Source organism: Agrilus planipennis, unplaced genomic scaffold, assembly GCF_000699045.2.
Source record: "Agrilus planipennis isolate EAB-ADULT unplaced genomic scaffold, Apla_2.0 scaffold10, whole genome shotgun sequence".
NCBI classification, from domain to species: Eukaryota; Metazoa; Arthropoda; class Insecta; order Coleoptera; family Buprestidae; genus Agrilus; species Agrilus planipennis.
This window is the reverse complement of record NW_020442465.1, coordinates 1457077-1478626: the sequence shown is the minus strand read 5'-3', so window position 1 is coordinate 1478626 and position 21550 is coordinate 1457077. Positions and strand designations below refer to the sequence as shown.

Genomic DNA, 21550 nt, shown 5'->3' with positions numbered 1-21550 from the left:
ATCTAGTTTTGGCTAGTCTTTATGTTTTTAATTCTTAGATTAATCATTTTATTTTAAAATAAAAGGAAATAATCTCAACCGTGGTTAATAGATCAACCACCAAACCGAAGCTGCTCCTTATAAGTGTATATTATATCGAGTTAGGGTAGTAAGTCGCTTCTACTGATATTTTAGTCTTAACTGAAGTATTTGAAATACAGTAGATAAGATAAAGACCAAGGGAAACGTAAAATAATTTGAGTTATTGAGGTTTTTTTTTTCAGTTTTATCCTTTAGTATAGGTCCACTAACACTAATGTTTTTACATATTTCTACACTGTCTAAACCATGTAAACAAACATTTTTCTAAATTAGGAAATTCAGCAATTCTTCATCTTTTACATAGAAGACTTTCTCCCGATTCAAACCATTTTTCACTGCTTACTGAGGTGCGATGCCCAAAATTATTTGTTTAAGTTATAGAGGGTTTTTATTTTAAGTAATAGAGGTTTTGGACTCCAAAGGGAAGGGAACACAAAATTTTATGAATTTATAGAGGGTATTAGACAAGGGTTCGCTATACACAAAAGCACATAAATTAAACTATGAAATACGTAGTAGGACGTAATTCGTAGTAGATTACAAAATGGGAACAAATCTTGAAATGAAACGTGACAAACTGGAAGATACCATTTTTAACATTACACAATTTTCAAAAGTAAAATAAGATAACACCCCTTACAATTTTAACTGTAAGTATTTACTTAGTTTCAAGATTATTTGAAAATATTTTTAGATATGAAGCTTATTCGAAAATTAAAATGACAAAGAGACACTTAATATTTCAGAAATGAAAAACTATCTTACGTACAACTTGTTTAGATGATATACAGAAATATATTTTTACAAAAATTTTATATTAAGTACATCCAAATTTTTGAGAACCACAGCCCATATTCATCTAAATCAGGTTATTCGTCTAACAATGAAAAACATTTCAAAATGGGCCTCGTCTTTCTCATATTGGTAATAGGTTTACTAATTGTCAGTCTTTGGAACGCCAGAACATAACCGGTTTAACGTATTTCTTCCACTTTTTTAATTAATGTTACATTAAAATTTAAGTACCGTTTATTAAAAGCGTTCTAGGTTTATTCATTTGTATATTATTATAATCTAATGACACTTCCTCCTATTTCTTCACGCTTATGTAATCCATTGACATTCTCGTAGCTTTCTCATAGTTTACATTTCTAAGTGTTTAATTTTCCTGATGATCGCTGCTTTTTCAAATTTGAATTTTATGGGCATGCTTGAACGCTTGCTTCACCCACGTTCAGTCTTTTTTGTAATATTATGAGAAAATTATCTCTTTTTTTTTTACTTATTTACTTTCAACTTCAACGTAATTTAAAGTTCATAATAATCAACTATGCAATCATATCTACAAAAAAGAAACAGAATCCCACTAAGTACCTAGGTATATATTTACTTAATTATCTAAAAGTATCTAAATACATCTCAGTCATCATCATCATAGTGTCTTCAATCCAAAGAATGGTTGAACACGCACATTTACGTATTCCTATCTTGAGTCAACATTCACATTTCTCGATAGCTAAAGCAAACTACATCTTATCTTTAAAATCTAGATCTATCTCTGCCCCTTTTAACTCCTGTTTCTGCTTCTAATTTGTCTCTAACTAGTTCAACTTCTTATTGACTTCCATAACGCCCTCTGCTCTTTCTATCTATTATTTGCTTTTTATACGTTACACCTCGGCATAAGCAATAAAATTACAGAATAAGACATACCCACAAGGGAATAATTATGGCTACATTCCATCTATTAATGATGTTTAACTTTGTCAGAACGTATCTAATGATAATTATAATATATTTTCAACTAATTGCACGATTCATCAATGCAGTATTGTCAACAATCCGTCTACGTGACAACGAAAGCTTGCTTCGATTTTTGACTCTTTACTAAAGGTGGGTTTAGACGTAGCGAGCGAAACGTTCGGTTCGCAATTGTTCAGTGCAAACCACACGTGATGTAATTGTTATTACATCTACGTTTACTTTTGTGGTTAATTATCGGTCCTTATGCTGTTTTAATTGTTACCATATTATCACTCTTATCATTACTATTACAATGAAATTTTGGTATAATAAATAGTGGAAAATGAACGTGAATTGTAAACTCACCTTTTCAAGGAAACGTTAAAATCGCGCTATATGTATATTGAATAAAATAACTGTAATTCTTTTAAGTCTTCTCTTTACCAGACAAAGACGGGTCTCTAATTTTCCACTGGATTTCTTCCGTAATTAGTGCATAAAAACAATGTACTTAAAAAGTCTTTGTTCATTTCACCTGTGGAATTCAAGCGAAAAATAAGTGAAGACAGTGTAAAAAGCAATATCTGATTCTGCTTATTTTCTGCCCATTACCCTTTGCTAATGATAAGGTATCTACTATAGCAAATATTTGCTTTGACTACCCGATAATTTATTTGTCTTTATGGGTTGGTATATATGGGAAAAGACTGTTATTTAGTTTCTTACGATCCGTGGAATCATAGGTCAGAAGAATCAAACCGTTTAATTCAAATAATACAGGTAATTTCAAACTGGAGAAATTGCGAACAGAATGATGGAATACGATGAATTACGTACGCAAATAAAAAAGTCGGCGTTATTATTACATTTATTGAGCTTCATGGAAAATTACGAATGAAAGAAATAGTGAACTCGGTTTTTATATTTCATAATAACAGAAATTGTGTAAAAAAAAAGAAATCGTGAAACAAGAAAACCTGATATTATTATAAGCATAGAGCGGGTATTATTAACATACAAAAAAATATGTAACATACATGAATAATCCAATAAATAACCAGAAAAAAACTTCTATGCGTAATAATACGTACCATGTAGAATTTATACCAGTAAAAAACTAGTCTTTTTGCAGATAAGTAAACCCTAAACATATTAGCTTCGAAATAGGCTATTGTGTAAAACACTGTTTATTAAATACAACTGGTAATTTTCATAATTTTTTATTTTTACCACCAACAATTGTTTCGCTAACACAGTAACTTTGTAATACTCAACTTAAAACGATCATGGTAAAAATGAAAAATTGTGAAAATTATGAGTTCTGCTATTTTTCATACGATTTCTTTAATTTTTTGGTCCGAAGAATAGGTTTATTATATAAAGAAGATTTCCCGTTGAGGAGAGTTTAAATGTAAACTCAGAAAGAGGTATTTTTTCGTTTGTTTAATTACCTACTTTGAAACACTGATAATTAATAGCAGATTTATTATCGAAATTAATAAAAATTAATAATTTATCTCTTGTTTGACCAAACAATCCGAATATTTTTCGTGACCCCCACTTTGAGAATCACTGATCTAAAACAATATCTCATGAAAACAAAAGAAAAGAAAATTTTGTAAAGAAAAATAATGCCATATTTTCATTTATTTCAATATGTGTTTTAACCCCTTTCGTTTCTTAAAATTATTAGGACCTGTGGTACATACACGTATAAATAAGGGTCGTAAGCCCTTCTATATTTGTTTTTATGATGCTACAAGTCGTATTATTCATGGCCTCAATTTATTTAAACTGTAAGATTAGGCTTGACGGTCGCGGGAAGGTTATATTATATATTATGTAGATAAATGTGTATTATTTTTATCGATTGCTGCTCAAAGAAAGAATAGCTTTTATTACGAAATCAGTCATGTGTTTTCAGTTGTAATAGACGGGTGTGTTTTTTGAACTCTGAAATATTTATTGAGTGCATTTTTGCATGGATCGTCAATTTAGGGTGAGTCATCATTGCGTAATTTTTGCATGTTATAATTTTTTTCAGGAACAAATTAAAATGCACCATTAAGTTCTATTAATTATTATTATAGTGTATAGCCTTTATCTAATATTTTATTTTTGCAAACGTGGTAAATAAATGTGTTCAGTAGTTAGGGAAGATACTAATTTTGATAATTGTTTTAGAAGGGGTTTTTATCTATCTCCATTGCAACACTAATCGACTGCTATGTTTTCTCTAATTAGAAACAAGTTTAACAAATAATTCTTTTACAAATAAGCAAAGGTATACCGCATAATAATTTTGAAATATTATTTATTTAATCGTACACCCTGATATGAATGGCTAAGAAAGGTTTGTTTAGTTTTCATTTTTCGTATATGCATTGAATTTGTGTAAAGCTTTGTTCGATTTTGGACCTAATAAAAAAATAAATAACGTAACCTAACCTAATAAAAAAGAGAAAAACATCACTGATTTGAATTCTATCAGTCACATTTGAGTTATTCTTGCTAGCAAAATAAATTCGGCAAGTTATTTGTAAAACTGACTTGAAATTCAATAAAATTCTATTCTCAGTCTAAAATAAAGAAGAATTATATTCAAAGAACTGTAGAAAATTGGATTTTGATGGGAAATTATTAACAGAAATACAAATTTACATTAAAATTAATACTTTTAAGAGATAATGTAATTAAATTGAATGTAGTACCTACTCAAATTTTTTACTCTGAGAGTATAAACATATTTTGTACATTTCTTCAAGTACCTACACCACATGTCTGGTAACAAAATAGCATTGTAAGAATAGTATAATACTTTTAAATATTATGCATTTATTGCAAACATTTCAATGTCTTTTATAGATTAAGTTGTAAGTATGCACTGAATGCACTGAAGAAAGAACCTTAGTTAAACAAAAATAAGTTGCTTCTTGTATGTGTTCTCCATATGAAACACAACGAAATATTTATAGAAAATCCATTATTTTAAAGAAAATGATGTATGGGTCGTTTAAAATGACATGAGCCTTCAGATGGTGGACCTGATTGCATTCATAGTGTGCATTTGAAAAACATTGACTCGGCTGTTATTCCATTGATTCTAACAAACCTAGACACACTAGGGATGAAGTTTCAGATAAATTGTAAAAGGTGACGGTTATGGTTTATAGCAATCCAAGGTCAAGGTCTGTACCATATTGAATCATCTCTACCAGTCTAATTCAGTGTGCTATAAAATATTACTGCATTGTAGTTTTTCCGATCAATGCTATTTTGCTATCACGCTGATAAAGACTAATGTATCTACAGAAAATGTATATTTTTTCAAAATAATCCTTCAGTATGGGACGGAAATTGGTCCTTGTTGTTATTCGTCCTTTATTAGAACGGTACACTGCGAAAGTAATAGTAACACAAAACACAACAATCTGCCAAGGAAGTAATGTTAAGTCTGGTATGTGACATTTCAACCATGTGGTTTTTACAACCATCAAAGTACACAGTCGAATGTAAATGTCTCTGTAATTATAAACATCAAATCTTTCAACTTTATTGCATGGTTTTCTAGCACTAAGCTGGTGTTCTAAACAAACAACTTGTAGGTGCCAAAAATGAATGAATTATTTGTCAAATCAAATGATGATACCATACATTCCAACAGATTATTTATAGTGATAAACATGAATAGCCAATGTGAACTTTTCCACAAAGTTCAAATTATATTACCTATGCATGTGTATATGAGTACATCGAAGATATTACGCAACGGTATTTACTTTTGTGTATTGAAATTCTATTTTTCATGTAAACGTAATCCACTAGAATTACTTACATGCGTGAATACTGAAAGTAAAAACAAAAACAATTTCAAATTTCTAACGAGAATTTTCTAGGTTATCGAGCTGTGGTCTAATGGAATTTTAAAATCATCCAGACGTTTCGTCCAAATCAACATTGGACAGTTTCAATGGAGACAATAATGATTTTCGTGAAGAGTTCGGTAGTGTCAATGTAGATTCTGACAAAACGTCTGGAATGGACTCATCAGCCCGGAAAATTCTCATCAAAGAGACTGGTGTGAAAACTTATACTCTTACATCAATTTTATAACTTTTATTAAAACATAAAGTTATTTTGTTACATTTCCTATACTATTAACATCTCCTAAATACCGTGGCATGCAATCCCCTTGCCAGTCCCACCATAAAATCTCCCTCAGTCCCACTACATATCTTGACTTCTTTTTTTTATACATTCTCTCCCATCTTCTAAGTACCGTGGTATCCAGTCCCCTTGCCAATCCCTCCACAAAATCTCCCTCAGCCTCACTACATATTTTGACTCCTTTTTTTCATAGATTCTCTCCCCTTCCTTCCCCGTTCCTCTTCAGTTCCCCTATTTTTATCCTTTTTGTCGACCACTCCCTCACCTATTCCTGATTGATTTTAAATCTCTTTTCGTCCCTATTTCCTGTCTTCCCCCATATTTCCTTTCCAATATTCCAACCTCCCAACCTTTCACATTTTACTATCCCTTTTATCGCTTCTTCTCATATCATCCCACAATTAGTCTTACTTTCTTATTATATAATTTGGCGTACTTTTCTCTAATTTTCCATATTTCTACCCCATCAAACACAAATAACATCAGTTTCCTACCCCAATCGAACTTATTATGACATTTCTAACAATACATTTCCCTTCCTTTTGCCATTTGATCGGTAATGTTCATCTTATCCCTATTTTTATCACTCAGCATTTATCCCAAACTTCCTCATTTTTTTTTGTCTCCCCTCCCTTCCATACTACTTTTATCTCCACTCCCTTCTATACTATTTTGCTTTTTCCTTTCATCTTCTTCATCTGGTATTCCCAAATTCCATAACCTTTGAATTTATACTATTCAACTCCAACCCTTTCTTTACTAAATACATCAGTTTTATATTTTTCGTTAAAAAAAGTTGACTTATCAATATATCAACATTAATAAGTTCCGATACAATCAAGATTTTCAAAAGATCTAATCTACATAACAAGATTACAATTATGGTCACTGACTTTCTATTTTTTTCAACGAAAAATTTTGATTTGCTTTCTTTACTTTGCAAGAAATAAAAAGTTCATTGTCTTTTGAGATATTTCAGTGGATATTTCTTTTCTACCTGAAGGTCCACCGTGGACTTATTATTTATAAACAGTCGACCGTCCTGCTTACCGAAACTCTTGCAATAACTTATTCAGCATTCCCATTTATTTAAATAACACAACAACGGACAAATAAATGGTTCACATAAATCTACCAGCAAGCATTTTAGTCCTGCCCAAACTCAAATCGTATACGTATGCAGATTAGAATAAAATCGTTCACATTTTTAACATGTAAAAACATTTAAAATTTAAACCAGGTATCGCCTTTTCCCCGATGAATTTTAAATTTTAAGCTTCAAACTGAGGACCAAAACGAATTAATAATTTAAATTTGTTTATTTCTTCGGTCGAACAGTTCGGAACACCAATGTTTAATTTATTATATTATTAATTATCTTTTTGTTTGATGTAAAATGCAAAATTTAAGGTAAACAAATCGATAATTTCGCATATCTGTATAAATGTTGATTATAATGCACTTTGCACCAAAGGAACTATTGACTTAATGTTTTTGTAAAATTTGTGGTATAGTTTAGACGATGAAAATTGGCATAGTCTGCAATAAATTATCTATAAGAATGGACGTATTATCTTTCTTGTTTCCACTTAGGACTGTAGTCATTTGCTGCGTTTTAACACCCTTGACTGCCTGGTCAGAATTATATCTTTAAACAAGTGTCTTTGCTTTCGTAAATTTCTAAGAATGTTGAAATTTCTTTAAAGTCCGATTCTGGCAACATGCTCAAATTCTGCTAGTCTGCATCACTTTCTGTTACACTTCGATTGGTGTAATGTTATTCCTTTTTATTTATTAGTGTCCGCTGCAATTCCTACCTGACATCTCTTTTCCCTAGAACGTCTGACATGAGTAAAAGTGGACGTTCTATCAGCAACCGCTGTAGTCTAGTTAGTAAGTTGAAAGAAGAAAGCTAATGTGACAGTTTTAAATGCCAATTTTGAACGTTCTAATTATACAAAGGTGTTTCCTGTAAGTCTTTTTCTTTTGTTAAAAGTGAGTCAACCCCACAATATCCTTTGTTTTATATTTTTACCAAAACAGAAGTCAGATAATTCAGCGTGAAAACAAATTAAAAAGAAAAACTTTCATAATTTGCCCTTTCGTTTTAATCTTAAAATTTGACTGTTTTAAAGTGTTAACTACTAAAAAATATTTTTTCAAATTGCAGGTTTCCGTGTGGCATGATGGTTTCTGAGACAATTAGCTGTGGGAGACTGAAGTCAGTGTGAAGGATGTTTCAAAGATGGCGGTCTACATCTAAGGTGCAGTGGAACGCCAGCATCAAAATGCAAATCTTCAAAAATGGAAAAAGTGAGTTTACAATTTTACTTTTTGCGTTTTTCCTTTAGTTGAATGGTATGTATCATGGAAATCCTAACAAATGTACAGTAAGAAATTTTAATCATGATCATGATCTCAGCTTAGTTGTTACTTCTTTATATTAATGGGATTTTTTTTCCAACGTTTTCCAAATTACTTATCGATGTTTTTCAATTGGTTTTTTTTATTTTTTGTTGTATAAACAAGTACATAGTATGACTAATATCGTTTATCATCTGCAACTTCATACTTAAAGTTGTTTTCGTGGTAGACCTGCTAATAAACAATATCTACAACATTGTCTTTGATGGCATATTATTTCATTTTTGGACTTTGCATTTAAAAAAGAAAATGTGTGATGTGGTAGCACACCAGGTAGGAAGCAAGTTACCTGTAAATGTTCTGCAATTGTTTTTTTTTTTTGGTTGTATGAACAGGTGCATAGTATGAGTAGGTAATATTGTTTATCATTTGCAACTTCTTACGTAAAATTGTTTCTGTGATAAATCTACTAATAAACCATATCTAAAAATCACGTTTTTGATGGTATATTATTTCATTTTTGGACTTTGCATTAAAGAAAGTGTAATGTTGTGGAACACCTTGTATAGGAACCAATTTTCTTATATTATTCAACAAATACTAATTATAATGTCGGTAATTGTCCAGAATTGGAGCACCAGACCAAAATCGCTCCAAAAATTTTTTCATCGATTTCCGGTCATTTTACCTAATGGAATTGATATTAGATGGTGGGAGAGACAGTTTTTTATGACTTCATAAATAAAAATTTTTTTTGAATGATAATTTTTCAAAATTGTCCCAATTCTGGATAATTACCTGCATTGGTGACGACATTGTTTGGTAGATTAGGTAGATTTATGACTGATTGAAGTTTATTTAATACCCCTGCCCGCAGTCCCTGTCCGCCTGAAGCGGGCTGATATGTAAGAGTATTTTATTCATAGAAAGCATTGGTTTTATACTTTTCCTAGTACAATATCGGAATTTCATACAATTCTTAGACTTTGGCTCTAGACCAAAATCGCCTCAAAAATTTTTTCATCGATTTCTAGTCATTTCTGAGGGTTCAATGATTATATTTGAGGCGGGCGAGACACACATCTCCTCCCATACCTACAGTTTAGAAGTGTGATTTGAATTTTGAAAAATCATTCAAAAAAAATTTTTTTTTAATAATAAAGTCATAAAAAACTGCCTCCCCACCTTTTAATATCCAATTTTATTATGTTCGGAATCTATGAAAAACTTTTGGAGCGATTTTGGTCTGGAACCTTAATTCTAGATAATTACCGAAAATTTATTGAAATACAGTGTAAACTCTTTATAACGTCACTCGATTTAACGACAAACTCCTTAAAACGTTGAAATTGCTTGACTTAGTTGGCTTACATTGTTTTCTATACAATATTACACTCTATATAGCGTCACGCTCACTCTATTTAACGACAACAATGCGGCATTATAAATCATTGAGCAGTACTTTCTAAGTTGCCGAAATAGATAAGAACTGCAGCTGTGTACGTTGTTGAAGAAGACGATCCTGTCAAACAAGCACTTGATGAAGCGAAACTATTAAAAAAATACTTTTTATAGAATCAAATTGATCCAGCAGTATCTCAAGATATGAGTGAGATACGTAACAAAATACAATTAAAATATTGGAGCAGCAAAAAACATCAGACGAAGATAACAGGCTATACGCAATGTATGAATAATAATGTTCGTGTGCAAAATATGTACTATATTGGTAAATGCATATTATTATCTATAGAATAGTAAAATAATATCTTTCATTTCTCTCCATTTAACGACCACTCTTTATAACGCCGAAAAATGTTCAGTCCCTTAAGTGTCGTTATATAGAGTTTACAATGTACTTGTGAATAACTAAAGAAAAAGAAATGGTCCCTTTTTTCTCGGAAATTTACCAGATAGATATATCCTTGCCACCTTAGTGGTTCGTTCCGAAAAAACCTTGCTCGTTTTTAAAAACGTAACGCAAATTAAAAGTCATTAAAAAGCATTTTTGACAATTATTCCAATTCTGATGTTAATGTATCGCGATATTATACCGTTCACTGGTTCGTTTGAGCAGAGTATGCAGGCATGAGAAAAAGTTCCTTTCTTGACGCATCATCGATATCTCCAATGTAGAAAGAACGTTTTAAGTTTACTGTAACGAAACGCAGATCCGTGAACAACTTTCTATTAATAGAAAAGCAATCATGAGCGACCGCGACTGTTTTGAAAGCGTTTATACAAGTATTCTATAGAAACTACAACACCATTACTATAAAAATATTGTCACAATATTTTTAACCGTAGGTATACATAAATAACAATAAATAATAAAGAAACAGCTTTGGGTTCCACTTCACAAAACAGATGTTAAACTGACTATTATTAGTAGTCATTTTACATTAAGTAGGAATTTATTGCATTTTTAGTATACTTATACCTAATATTTAATATTACAAATGGCACCTTCTCAAACAATTGACAAATCTATAAAAAATCGAAGAAACTACAGAGTGTTTTTATTCTACCTACACTATTTTTATTATTAGCTATTGTTTTCACTATCTATGAATTTCAAATCGCGTTCAATAACAAAATCTTTTGTTTATTTATCTAATCGATCATCCCTCTTCAACTGTTTGTAAATGGATTCGGAAAATTCAGAACGGTTTTATAACCAAACAATTGGATATTTTAAACTTAAATCTAAGAGTATAGGCAACCTGCTGTTTAGAAGTCCTTCTAGAGACATACGCTGCTATTATTGCCTTAAATAGACGGTTGTTTTTGATAGGTTTTAGGCTATTTTATGTGGAATTCTTTATTCCTTGGAAACATCCAATCGGCTTTACGGATTTTAATCAATGAGGTGTCTACTGATTTGTGTAAATCTAGGTTTTGTTTTAATAAAACCAAAATGGCGGTCGTAAAATACAAAATGGCGGTAGGTGTTGCAAAATCAAGATCCTACATTATTTTACAGCTGTAATTTTCGTTTAATAATAGTAATCATCATCATCATAGGGTCTTAAGTCTTAAGACTGATTGAATACACACCTCCACTCTTTCCTATCCTGAGCTAATCTTCGCATTTTGCTAAAGCTAGAACATCCCACATCCCTAACAATTTGTGAACAGTAACCTAATATAGGTCCCAAAGTTGTGTAGATAGGATTTGTACATATTCCATATTGTTAAATAGGATAAACCTACTTAGAAACGTGTAGGGCTCATCAAAACAATATTTATAGACTGAAACTAGCAATATATGCACATTGCAGATCTTGTTTTTATCTTTTTAATTCGCTTTTTAGACAATCGGTTTTGTAATTTTTTTTTAATTTAAATATTTACTTAATACATAATGCAGACACTATTTAACTTCTGTTTATCTAAACCATATGAGAACCACCACTAAAACCCATGTTATTACACAGACAATGTAAATATTAGCCATCTTTTCTCTAAGCCAACTAAGACATTTCATTTCAGTGAGCACATATGCAGAAACATATATACGCACCTGCAAATGGAGGTCAATGACAACAACTGACTTTAAGCGTGTCAATTAATTTAATTTATATATTTTTTTCGTAAATGTCAAACGTCTCCTTCGAGTAGGTACAACAATTTTAGTGTCGCCTTATAAAAAAAGAAGGGTATCGTCGAAATTAATTTATAGAAATAACAAATTAATTTTGTTGGAATCTTATTTCTGCGCCTACGAAATATCACACAAAACGACATCGTGTCTGTACATTTAACGACCAACTTCAAAACCACTCCTTTTTAATTGCAAGGTAACCTGCACATTGTGTACGTGCCTACGACTGACTGGGAAATAATTCAAGAAAAAAAAAGACCTTTTGCGTTATTATTATTTTCCCATGCTATTGAAAAATATGTTGCGCCCGATATAGGGAACGGAATTCGAATGGTCATTGCAACTACAAACAAAAGAAGTACTCAATTCAATTTAAAATCAAAGCATGCGTTTTACTCATGTATGACTAATACCTATCCTATTACCTATATCCTGAAGGTTGCTAGTTCTAATATGATTCCTAGAGTTAGTGTTATATCGAAAGGATAATATTGACGTATAGTGATTTTGTCCCGTATAACCGGGTACCCGGTAAAACCACCACAATTAATGGTTCATGACTTCGTCTTTTTGGCGGGCTTACCATTAAATACCACCCTTACCAGCGTCCCAAACCATAGCAAGTTTAAACGCCAATTTTTAATTTTTGGTTGGCGGCGGATTGTCAACAAGGGGGTTGCAAACTAACCAAATTATACTGATATTTTATCGTTAATTAAAACCTGATACACACCAACAAGCGACAGAAAGACAGAAATAGTAACAGTTCGGTCATACTAACGTATTTTTGTAATTTACTATAGTAATCAATAAATAATACAAATTAAGGTAAACGACCTATTCCAATGCAATCTTAATTACATACCAATTTTCATTAGGTAAAGATTGTTAAAACCGTATGTTTGGATACCGGGTCCAAACCGGGTACCCAACCCATCTGTAGTTTGAATTCACTTACCTGTGAAAATAAATACCGAATACTAATATTTAAACCCGCCTTCTTTATTGCAATTGTTTAGTTCCGCTTCGAATACGTCAAAATTTAAAGTAGTCTGTTAGTTAATTTCAACTTTTAATTAGACGTTTTAATAGTCAGCTAATTCTAGAATGTTCTTGCATCCACTATCTCAGACGCACCGAATTCAGTTACAAAGTACAATATGCTAAAACTAAATTAATCGCTTTTACGAAATTTCTTGCATTTTTTGCGTTTTCTTTACAATCTGAAACCAAAATGTGTAATTTTCGACAATTTTTTCCACGACTAACAGAAAAATGGTCGTGGAAATCTATAGTAAAGCGTTATTGTATAGTATGATTTCCGTCGTCGATGTAGCAAATGGTTTTTAAAATGTATTTTAAATATAGAAGATGCAAAATGTAGAACAATTCTCTATTTCAAATACTAAAATATACATTTTTTAAAATAAAACGCATGTTGTTAATGTTCGGCAGTTTAGTTTTTTAGGTGGCAATATTCGCATAGAATATTACTACATTAATTATGTTATGTAACTTTGCACAACAAGTTGATGATATTCTGATTTTTTTTTCTTATTTTTTGTAATAATTTTGTATGCAGTCATAACTGCTGATATTCCGTAAAATACAAAAATTAATATAGTAACTGAGTCATTTTCATAAAAAAAGTCTTCCTCGACAATGGCATCCCTTTATAAAAACATGGTGATGAGAACCAAGATGGAAACTAGTGAAAATATAAAATAGGTTTGAAAACTACTTTGAATTCAGTTAATATTTAGTTTAATTAATGCAAATAAAAAGCGTAATAAAAATTGCTTATTAAGAGTAGAATTTGCCCTTTAACATTTTTTACAAAGGACAAAGAACATAAAAAGAAACAAAACTAAATAACTTAACGAAAGATCGCAGAAAGTCCAGATTTTCCACGAAAAATAAAAAGAAAATATGAACACCAAATTATGAATCTACAAAATGATGTGTATCAATTGTTTTTTAAACTTTTTTTAGAGTTTTTATTTCAGTTAACTATAGCTAAGTATAGTTTCTGCCCTCTTGTATTAATAATTTTCCACTTAAGTTAATCACGTTTGTTATCTTAAACTCCTTCAAAATTAGTTCTGTTAAACAATAGGTACCAATCCTTGGCTTTTGTCTATATATTGCAGTTTAATATAAAAACATATTTAAAATAATTAAATGATTAATTGGAAAATCAAAAACAAATAATTTTTTTTTTACATTTTCCTCGATTTTTTATGAAAAACCAATTGGTGTATATTCTCAAATTTATTTCTTTGTTTATACATACAGTAATATATTTTATTAAACATTTAAATTAGCTTGAAATTGGCCCTTTTGTTATTTAAAAGCATGTATTTTTGATTATAATAACCACTGGCAGCGACATACTTATTAATGAAAATTACGTATAAAACTTTTCATCAATTTGACTAAAACTTTTTCCTGTAAAATTATTCTAGAAGCATATAATAATACTACAATACAATTATATTTAAAAAAATATATTGCTATTTTGAACACCCTGTATGGTGCCCTTTCTGAAAAAGTCGTCAGTTTTTCCACCGCCTTCGTTTTCCTTACAAGGCATTTTTTATAAAAACTTCATCATAGTTTTCCACGTTTTTGCAGTTTTCCACAGCTGTTTTATTTTTCCTTTCCTGTTTTTCTTTTGAACACCCTGTACGGAACTGTTTTTAAAAGTTTCTTTAAAGTTTTCCACATATTTTTTATCTCTCTTACTAGCGATTTATTAATTGTTTTTTTGTTTATTTACACTTACCAATAAATCTAATAATTCCCAGTCATAAATCCCAATGCACACTGTCAGTTCACTGATCACTCAAAAACACCAACCAGATAATAATAATAATAATTATTACTATTTAAGCCACCCTCTCAAACCATCTATTCACCACAATGAATTTTCCTTTTTTCCCTTCCCCTGCTCGCAACACAATTTCCTTTCTTCGCGTATCCGTTCGTAGATCCGCGATTCCGATGGTACACAAAACGAATCGTCCGGCGCGCACGCAAAAGTCCACATTCGAAACAAACGAAAACCGTCGACGAAGCGCGCGACGTGATACCCTCGACTTCTTCGACACCTTCGCGAAGGCCTTTGGCCGAATGAGAAAGAGGAAGAAAGTGGCTATGCCGCGAATGGTCACGTGACCCCCGGTACCGCACAACGTCCAAGCGGGGGACGAAAGTCCGCGCGCAAAGAGAAGGGGACATATATGTCGCGAAAATGGTAAAAACGTACCTACACGGTAATAGTACCGAGTGATCTAAAGTCAAAACGAACCCTTTCGACAAAAGTTGAGTTTATAAATTAGCATGTTCAGACCGTAATGCTTTTTACGTAGGTCAGACGAGTAGATCATTCAAAATGCGTTTCAACGAGCACCTGAAGTCTCATCATCACATGTAAACTTCGTTTAATAGATCAGGAATATCTTGAAATTGTGCACATTATGATGGAAAAAGGATTTAAGCCAAATGTGTTATAAATAACCAATAGAAATTTATAAAATGGCTAAAAATCCTCTGAAGAAGTTCGTCTCTCGTGCTGGCGAAACGTTGGGATGCGACTCTAACCGACGATAGTCTTTAGACCTTAATCCAGGACAGCACCAGTTCGCCAACTAGACTCGAAAACTTTTTAATTGTTTTAATTATAAGAAACAGTAATCTAATTGTAACTGTTTTTGGTCACCTTCCCCAGTTCCCGGGAAAAATAGGATCGATCCTTAAAGGATGTGTCCGTCCATCATAGCTGTTGTTCTTAGAATCTAGTACAGTGTAAGGGTGAAAGGAGATGGGCTGAAAAAAGTTTCTCAACTGACAGTTATATAATACTGAAATAGTACTGAAAAAGTATCAAAAACATAGCAGGGAGAGCATTTTTAGACGACTTTCTATCATTCTTTGATGTTTCCATTTCATCCCCTTATTCTATATACAATCGGCTAAGCAAAGTCACTACAGAATTGTTTTTTTTTTTTAACCGACACCAATATTTCACCTTTAGATAGAATTTTCTTTAGGTCGTTTATGAAAGCCGTTCACATAAAAACTAAACTACATGTTAAAAAACAATTTAAAAAAGCAATTAATTTTCCTACAACATTTGTTCGAAAAGTGGTTGCTTCACCATAACAAAAACATTATCTATCTCCAACGTTAATTAACGTTTTTAGGTCTGTTTATCTAGTTATATTTAAGTATGTATAATTATAATTTATATTTCGCACTGATTTGATTAATTCTTCCTTTTAAAAATATTTCTTTTGTATTGTTTCAGACGCTGGGTGGTTTATAAAGAAAAACGCTGTGTACAAACTGCAATCCAATCTGTGGAATGTATCATTTACGACTGCGCGGAACTGAATACTTGAAGAGGAAAACAGAGCGACACCGAAATCCAACTTTTTGAAAAATATTGGACAAAATATAAGTAGTAAGTATTCTATTACAAACCTAAAATTATATTTAATCGTAATAATTTAGTAAAGTATAATCTAAACTNATGAGGGGAGTGTGTGTGTGAGCATGCGAATGCGTATGCGTATGAATGTAACCCCTTATCCATCCTCACCCGCTCTCTTCCCTCGAGAGCGGGTGAGAATGAATGAGGGGTGTGTGAGTGGGAGAGTGCGTATGAATGTGACCCCTTATCCATCCTCACCCGCTCTCTTCCTTCGAGAGCGGGTGAGAATGGATGAGGGGTGTGTGAGTGGGGGTGTGAACCCCGGGGTGGGGGACCCACGGGGGGAGACGGGGGGCCCCGGGGACACAAGGGGGCCCTGGGGGAACAAGGGGAGGGGAGATAATAAAAGAAGAAAGAGAGATCAATGTGTTTTATTTTTCATATTAAAAAAGACAAAAACAAATTTTTCACGTCTACCAGGTTTAGCGCGATCGTTTTTTGTTATTCGAAGAGCGTCCGGGACAAGGCCCGAACGTTGGAGCTCCAGATTCGAACTTATAAGTCCCAGGTACACGAAATTCGGAAGTTTCAGGATTCTGAGTATTAGAGTCTTCGAAATCCGAACCTCAAGGTCTCCAGAGCAACGAATCCCGAAGGATTCGCTGCTTTGGAGCCCCGAGATTAGAATTTCGAAGTTTCCAATACTCAGAATCCGGAAAATTCCGATATTCCGGGTATCGGAGACTTCGAAGTCCGAATCTGGACGCTCCAGACACTCCCGAGCCGCGACCGACACTCCCGATTGAAGTACACTCCCCTGGGATGAAGTGCGACGTCCAGATGTAGCAGCTGATGATGTCCTGTCCATCTCCCGATGTCGTGCTGTAATAAAAATATTTTGGCATCGTTAATTTGTTATTATGTAATATATTTAAATACAATTATTATTCTCATTTTTTCTAAATATGTACTTCTTGCATTATTTCAGGTTTTGAGAATTCAGTGATAACTGAACAAATAGGAGACTTCGGTATTGATTTATCAAATGAAAATACGTACGACAATCCGGATGGGTGCATAATCCCTTTGACCTAAACTCAATGGCAAAGTGGGAAGATGATGACGTAAATGACTGGTGATTAAGGAGAGAAAAATTAGATGGACGAAACGACGAAAGAAGATAACTCAATGATTTATCTGTTAAATAAAAATGTGTAAAATTCAAGGAAAAAATTGAGCCAGGGTAGACGTACTGGAAAGAACCAATGACTTGTTGCAGTATGAGGTAGACCACCAGACTAGGCCATCCTGTCGTGACTTATGGTGAGTCTTATATGCCTTCAGGGGAATTTTATTTTGGAAAGTCTATAAAGCACAGATTATGCGTTCGTGTTTTAATTTTTATTTCATTTTAAATTTCGCCGAATTTTTGAAGAAATTTAATAGCGTAATGTAAAACTTTACAATCCAATAAGTAATAAGTCAGTTACAATATTTTGTAGTGAAGTCTTTCTTTTTATTTGCTGAATAGATGAAAATCAAATTGTTTCGTGTTTTTCTCTTTGTTGTTAGATAATCATCTCTACAAACATACTTTGCTCTGAGGCTAAGATTTTGATTTTCGATCGTATAAATCTCTATTTTATTAATTAATATTCAAACATCAAATTTATTTTTATATTGGAATTATCTATTTATTTTAGGTACCTACCATTTATTGACGGAAATTCGAGTACTTCAGCGATGGTACAATTTGACTGCCTTTTTTCAAGATGGGACACTTTTGAACGATGCGTTTCTTGTGTGGACAACCCTTCTACATCGTTTACTTCTTGTTATTTATTTATGTATACGAATGTGGATTTATTGGCCAAAATTTTAATACCTATGTGTTATAACTGCACAGATAGCTTTCGATTCTTTTTTTTTTGTATAATCAATTAATTTCTGAAATACTACAAATGGCGCGGTAAACGCCATCTGTAGTACAATGCAACATTTGACGGATTCAATATGCTCAACAAGGTCTATTTAAATAGATGGATATTTACTTGCTAAACTGAGTCCAGGAGCTCGCCACTACGTGATGGGCTAGTTTATTGAATTAATTTCCTTTGGGGTAGTTACTTATTTTCATATTAAAGTAATTGTAATTTTCATTTAAAATTTGCTTGTTTGTTGTATAAGGTTTTCGTCATTTTTGTGTTTTTTCAAGTGACCAAAAGTATTAGTAATTAGATATCTGTCAATTTTTTTAAATGAATTTATTAATTGAATAATTCAAAATTTTTGATTGAAAATTNAAACCCCTTCTACAACTCAGAAAAGGACAGCAAAAGTACCTAAAATCAAAAGACAACAAAATTAAAAAATCTATAAACAAACTATTCTTACTAATTTAATTGAACAATTATCTTTTTTGTAGTATCAGTACTTTAAATTTGCCGAAACGACCCAAAAACATTAATTTAATTTCTTATTTTATGAAAACAACTAAACACAATTTTGAATTCGTGTAAAGCAAAACGAAATTTTTAATTATCGAAATATGAACATTAAAATTACTCTAAATGAAAGAAACCACGTAAAATCAAAAAACGTAAATAAATATTAAAGCTCACCCTTAATGTGATCATGGAATTGAAGTGGTCCATTGTTTCTCTTCAATCGGCATGATAATTCCGAAGAAACCCCTTCTACAACTCAGAAAAGGACAGCAAAAGTACCTAAAATCAAAAGACAACAAAATTAAAAAATCTATAAACAAACTATTCTTACTAATTTAATTGAACAATTATCTTTTTTGTAGTATCAGTACTTTAAATTTGCCAAAACGCCCCAAAAAGATTAATTTAATTTCTTATTTTGTAAAAACAACTAAACACAATTTTGAATTCGTGTAAAGCAAAACGAAATTTTTAATTATCGAAATATGAACATTAACGAGTGATGCACAACGAGTTATAAAAATTAAAAAGTGAAAACAAACCACATAAAATTCAAAAATGTTAACTTCTTGTTCTTATTCTTGTATCAGTATTTTAAATTTGCCAAAATGCCCCAAAAGGATTAATTTTACTTTTTATATTGTAAAAACAATTAAACACCATTTTGAATTCGTGTAAAGCAAAAAGAAATTTTCATTTGTCGNGTGACTATTTATCAAGTATTATATTCATATTATCTTTAAGGAATACTTTTAACATATATTAGCTTTTGTACAGATGGCACAGGATCATTTATTTATATTTTGTCAAGCTGTAACAGTTTTTAACGTAATTGTCATATGTTTATGTATTTATTCATGATCAGATAGTATTTATTTAGATTTTAGATAACATTGTAATAATAAATAAGGGTAACGTGGGATTTATTTTGGGGAGAGACTGAGGATGTGAATGTAGTAAGAAAGACTGCGAGAGATTCACCATAGTAATTTGTAAGGATGTATAAAAGAGCAAGAGGGTGTAAAAGTAAATGCGTGTAAACATGGAAGTAATTATGAATGAAAGCACGAGGGTTAAAATGAGGTGTGAATGTATGTATGACAAGTCTTGTGCAAATGAGAATGTACGAGGGTGAAAAAGGATGCATGTGGGCTTGAGTAAAGAATGTGAATGAAAGAGGTTGTGGGTGTGACATGGTAGGAGTGAAAGTAGGTGAATATGAGAAAAATAAGGATATGAATGAAGTAAGGGAAGAATCAATGAGCAAATGTCACACGCCCCATCATTCAGAAGGGGAGTGATGGTATAAATGAAAGGTGTGTGAGAAAAGGTATCACAGTCCCCCCTTGTTCATGTCCTCACCCTCTCTGTCTCGAGAGAGGGTCAGGGCATAAATGAAGAGTATGTGTATGTCTGTGTGCACGTGAAAGAGCGTATGAATGTCACATAACCCCTATTCTTTCTTACCCTCCCTGTATGTATGTATGTATGTTGTATTTCACCTTATTAATGTCCTTACCCTCTCTTTGTATCGAGAGAGGGTCAGGGCATAAATAAGGGGTGTGTGTATGTCTGTGTGCGCGTGAGAAAGTGTATGAATGTTACATTACCTTCTTCCTCACCCTCCCTGTATGAATGTCTTCCCCTTATTTATGCCCTCACCCTCTCCTTGCTTCGAGAGGTTGGGCATAAATGAGGGGAGTGTGTGTGTGAGCATGCGAATGCGTATGCGTATGAATGTAACCCCTTATCCATCCTCACCCGCTCTCTTCCCTCGAGAGCGGGTGAGAATGAATGAGGGGTGTGTGAGTGGGAGAGTGCGTATGAATGTGACCCCTTATCCATCCTCACCCGCTCTCTTCCTTCGAGAGCGGGTGAGAATGGATGAGGGGTGTGTGAGTGGGGGTGTGAACCCCGGGGTGGGGGACCCACGGGGGGAGACGGGGGGCCCCGGGGACACAAGGGGGCCCTGGGGGAACAAGGGGAGGGGAGATAATAAAAGAAGAAAGAGAGATCAATGTGTTTTATTTTTCATATTAAAAAAGACAAAAACAAATTTTTCACGTCTACCAGGTTTAGCGCGATCGTTTTTTGTAATTCGAAGAGCGTCCGGGACAAGGCCCGAACGTTGGAGCTCCAGATTCGAACTTATAAGTCCCAGGTACACGAAATTCGGAAGTTTCAGGATTCTGAGTATTAGAGTCTTCGAAATCCGAACCTCAAGGTCTCCAGAGCAACGAATCCCGAAGGATTCGCTGCTTTGGAGCCCCGAGATTAGAATTTCGAAGTTTCCAATACTCAGAATCCGGAAAATTCCGATATTCCGGGTATCGGAGACTTCGAAGTCCGAATCTGGACGCTCCAGACACTCCCGAGCCGCGACCGACACTCCCGATTGAAGTACACTCCCCTGGGATGAAGTGCGACGTCCAGATGTAGCAGCTGATGATGTCCTGTCCATCTCCCGATGTCGTGCTGTAATAAAAATAGTGTTAAAAATATTCAAAGTTAACTATTATATAAAGAAGGGTTTAGTATAAAGTTGAAAAAAATAAAAGGAAGCGATTAATATACTTAATTGTTCTTAAAAAATACAGAAAGAGTTAGGAGAAAAATAAATAAAAACAAACTAACCCTCGTAGTCCATGGATTCGTCCACTGGGTAGTTCATGAAGTCCAGGCGTCCAGGTGCAGCAGCTACTGATGTCC

General features: G+C 32.8%; 2 protein-coding genes and 1 long non-coding RNA gene across 3 annotated transcripts in view; 1 reads left to right on the top strand and 2 right to left on the bottom strand.

The window, feature by feature from the left end:
• Nucleotides 1–15078, bottom strand: part of LOC108740489 — a 236422-nt gene extending 221344 nt beyond the window's left edge. Inside the window, exon 1 of the mRNA XM_025981020.1 lies at nucleotides 14745–15078. The gene's annotated coding sequence lies outside the window, so the exon portion shown is untranslated. The remainder of the gene's footprint in view (nucleotides 1–14744) is intronic.
• Nucleotides 1–16420, top strand: part of LOC108740490 — a 62204-nt gene extending 45784 nt beyond the window's left edge. Inside the window, exons 3-4 of the long non-coding RNA XR_001938339.2 lie at nucleotides 8162–8304; nucleotides 16269–16420. This is a non-coding gene — a long non-coding RNA (uncharacterized LOC108740490). The remainder of the gene's footprint in view (nucleotides 1–8161; nucleotides 8305–16268) is intronic.
• Nucleotides 16421–20849: 4429 nt separating this feature from the next.
• LOC112906606 lies at nucleotides 20850–21544 on the bottom strand. Its single transcript, XM_025981025.1, has 2 exons — nucleotides 21476–21544; nucleotides 20850–21316 (listed from the first exon to the last, which is right to left on the bottom strand). Exons 1-2 carry the CDS (start codon nucleotides 21510–21512, stop codon nucleotides 20856–20858), a joined length of 498 nt encoding a protein of 165 aa, XP_025836810.1. The 5' UTR covers nucleotides 21513–21544; the 3' UTR covers nucleotides 20850–20855.
• Between the last annotated feature and the right edge of the window lie 6 nt (nucleotides 21545–21550).

Bases quoted from the DNA above. Each gene is read 5' to 3' on its own strand.
- LOC112906606 (XM_025981025.1), bottom strand. From the start codon at position 21,512: ATGAACTACCCAGTGGACGAATCCATGGACTACGAGG. The intron at 21,317-21,475 runs GTTAGTTTGTTT...TTTTTATTACAG, and splicing joins CGAATCCATGGACTACGAGG to CACGACATCGGGAGATGGAC.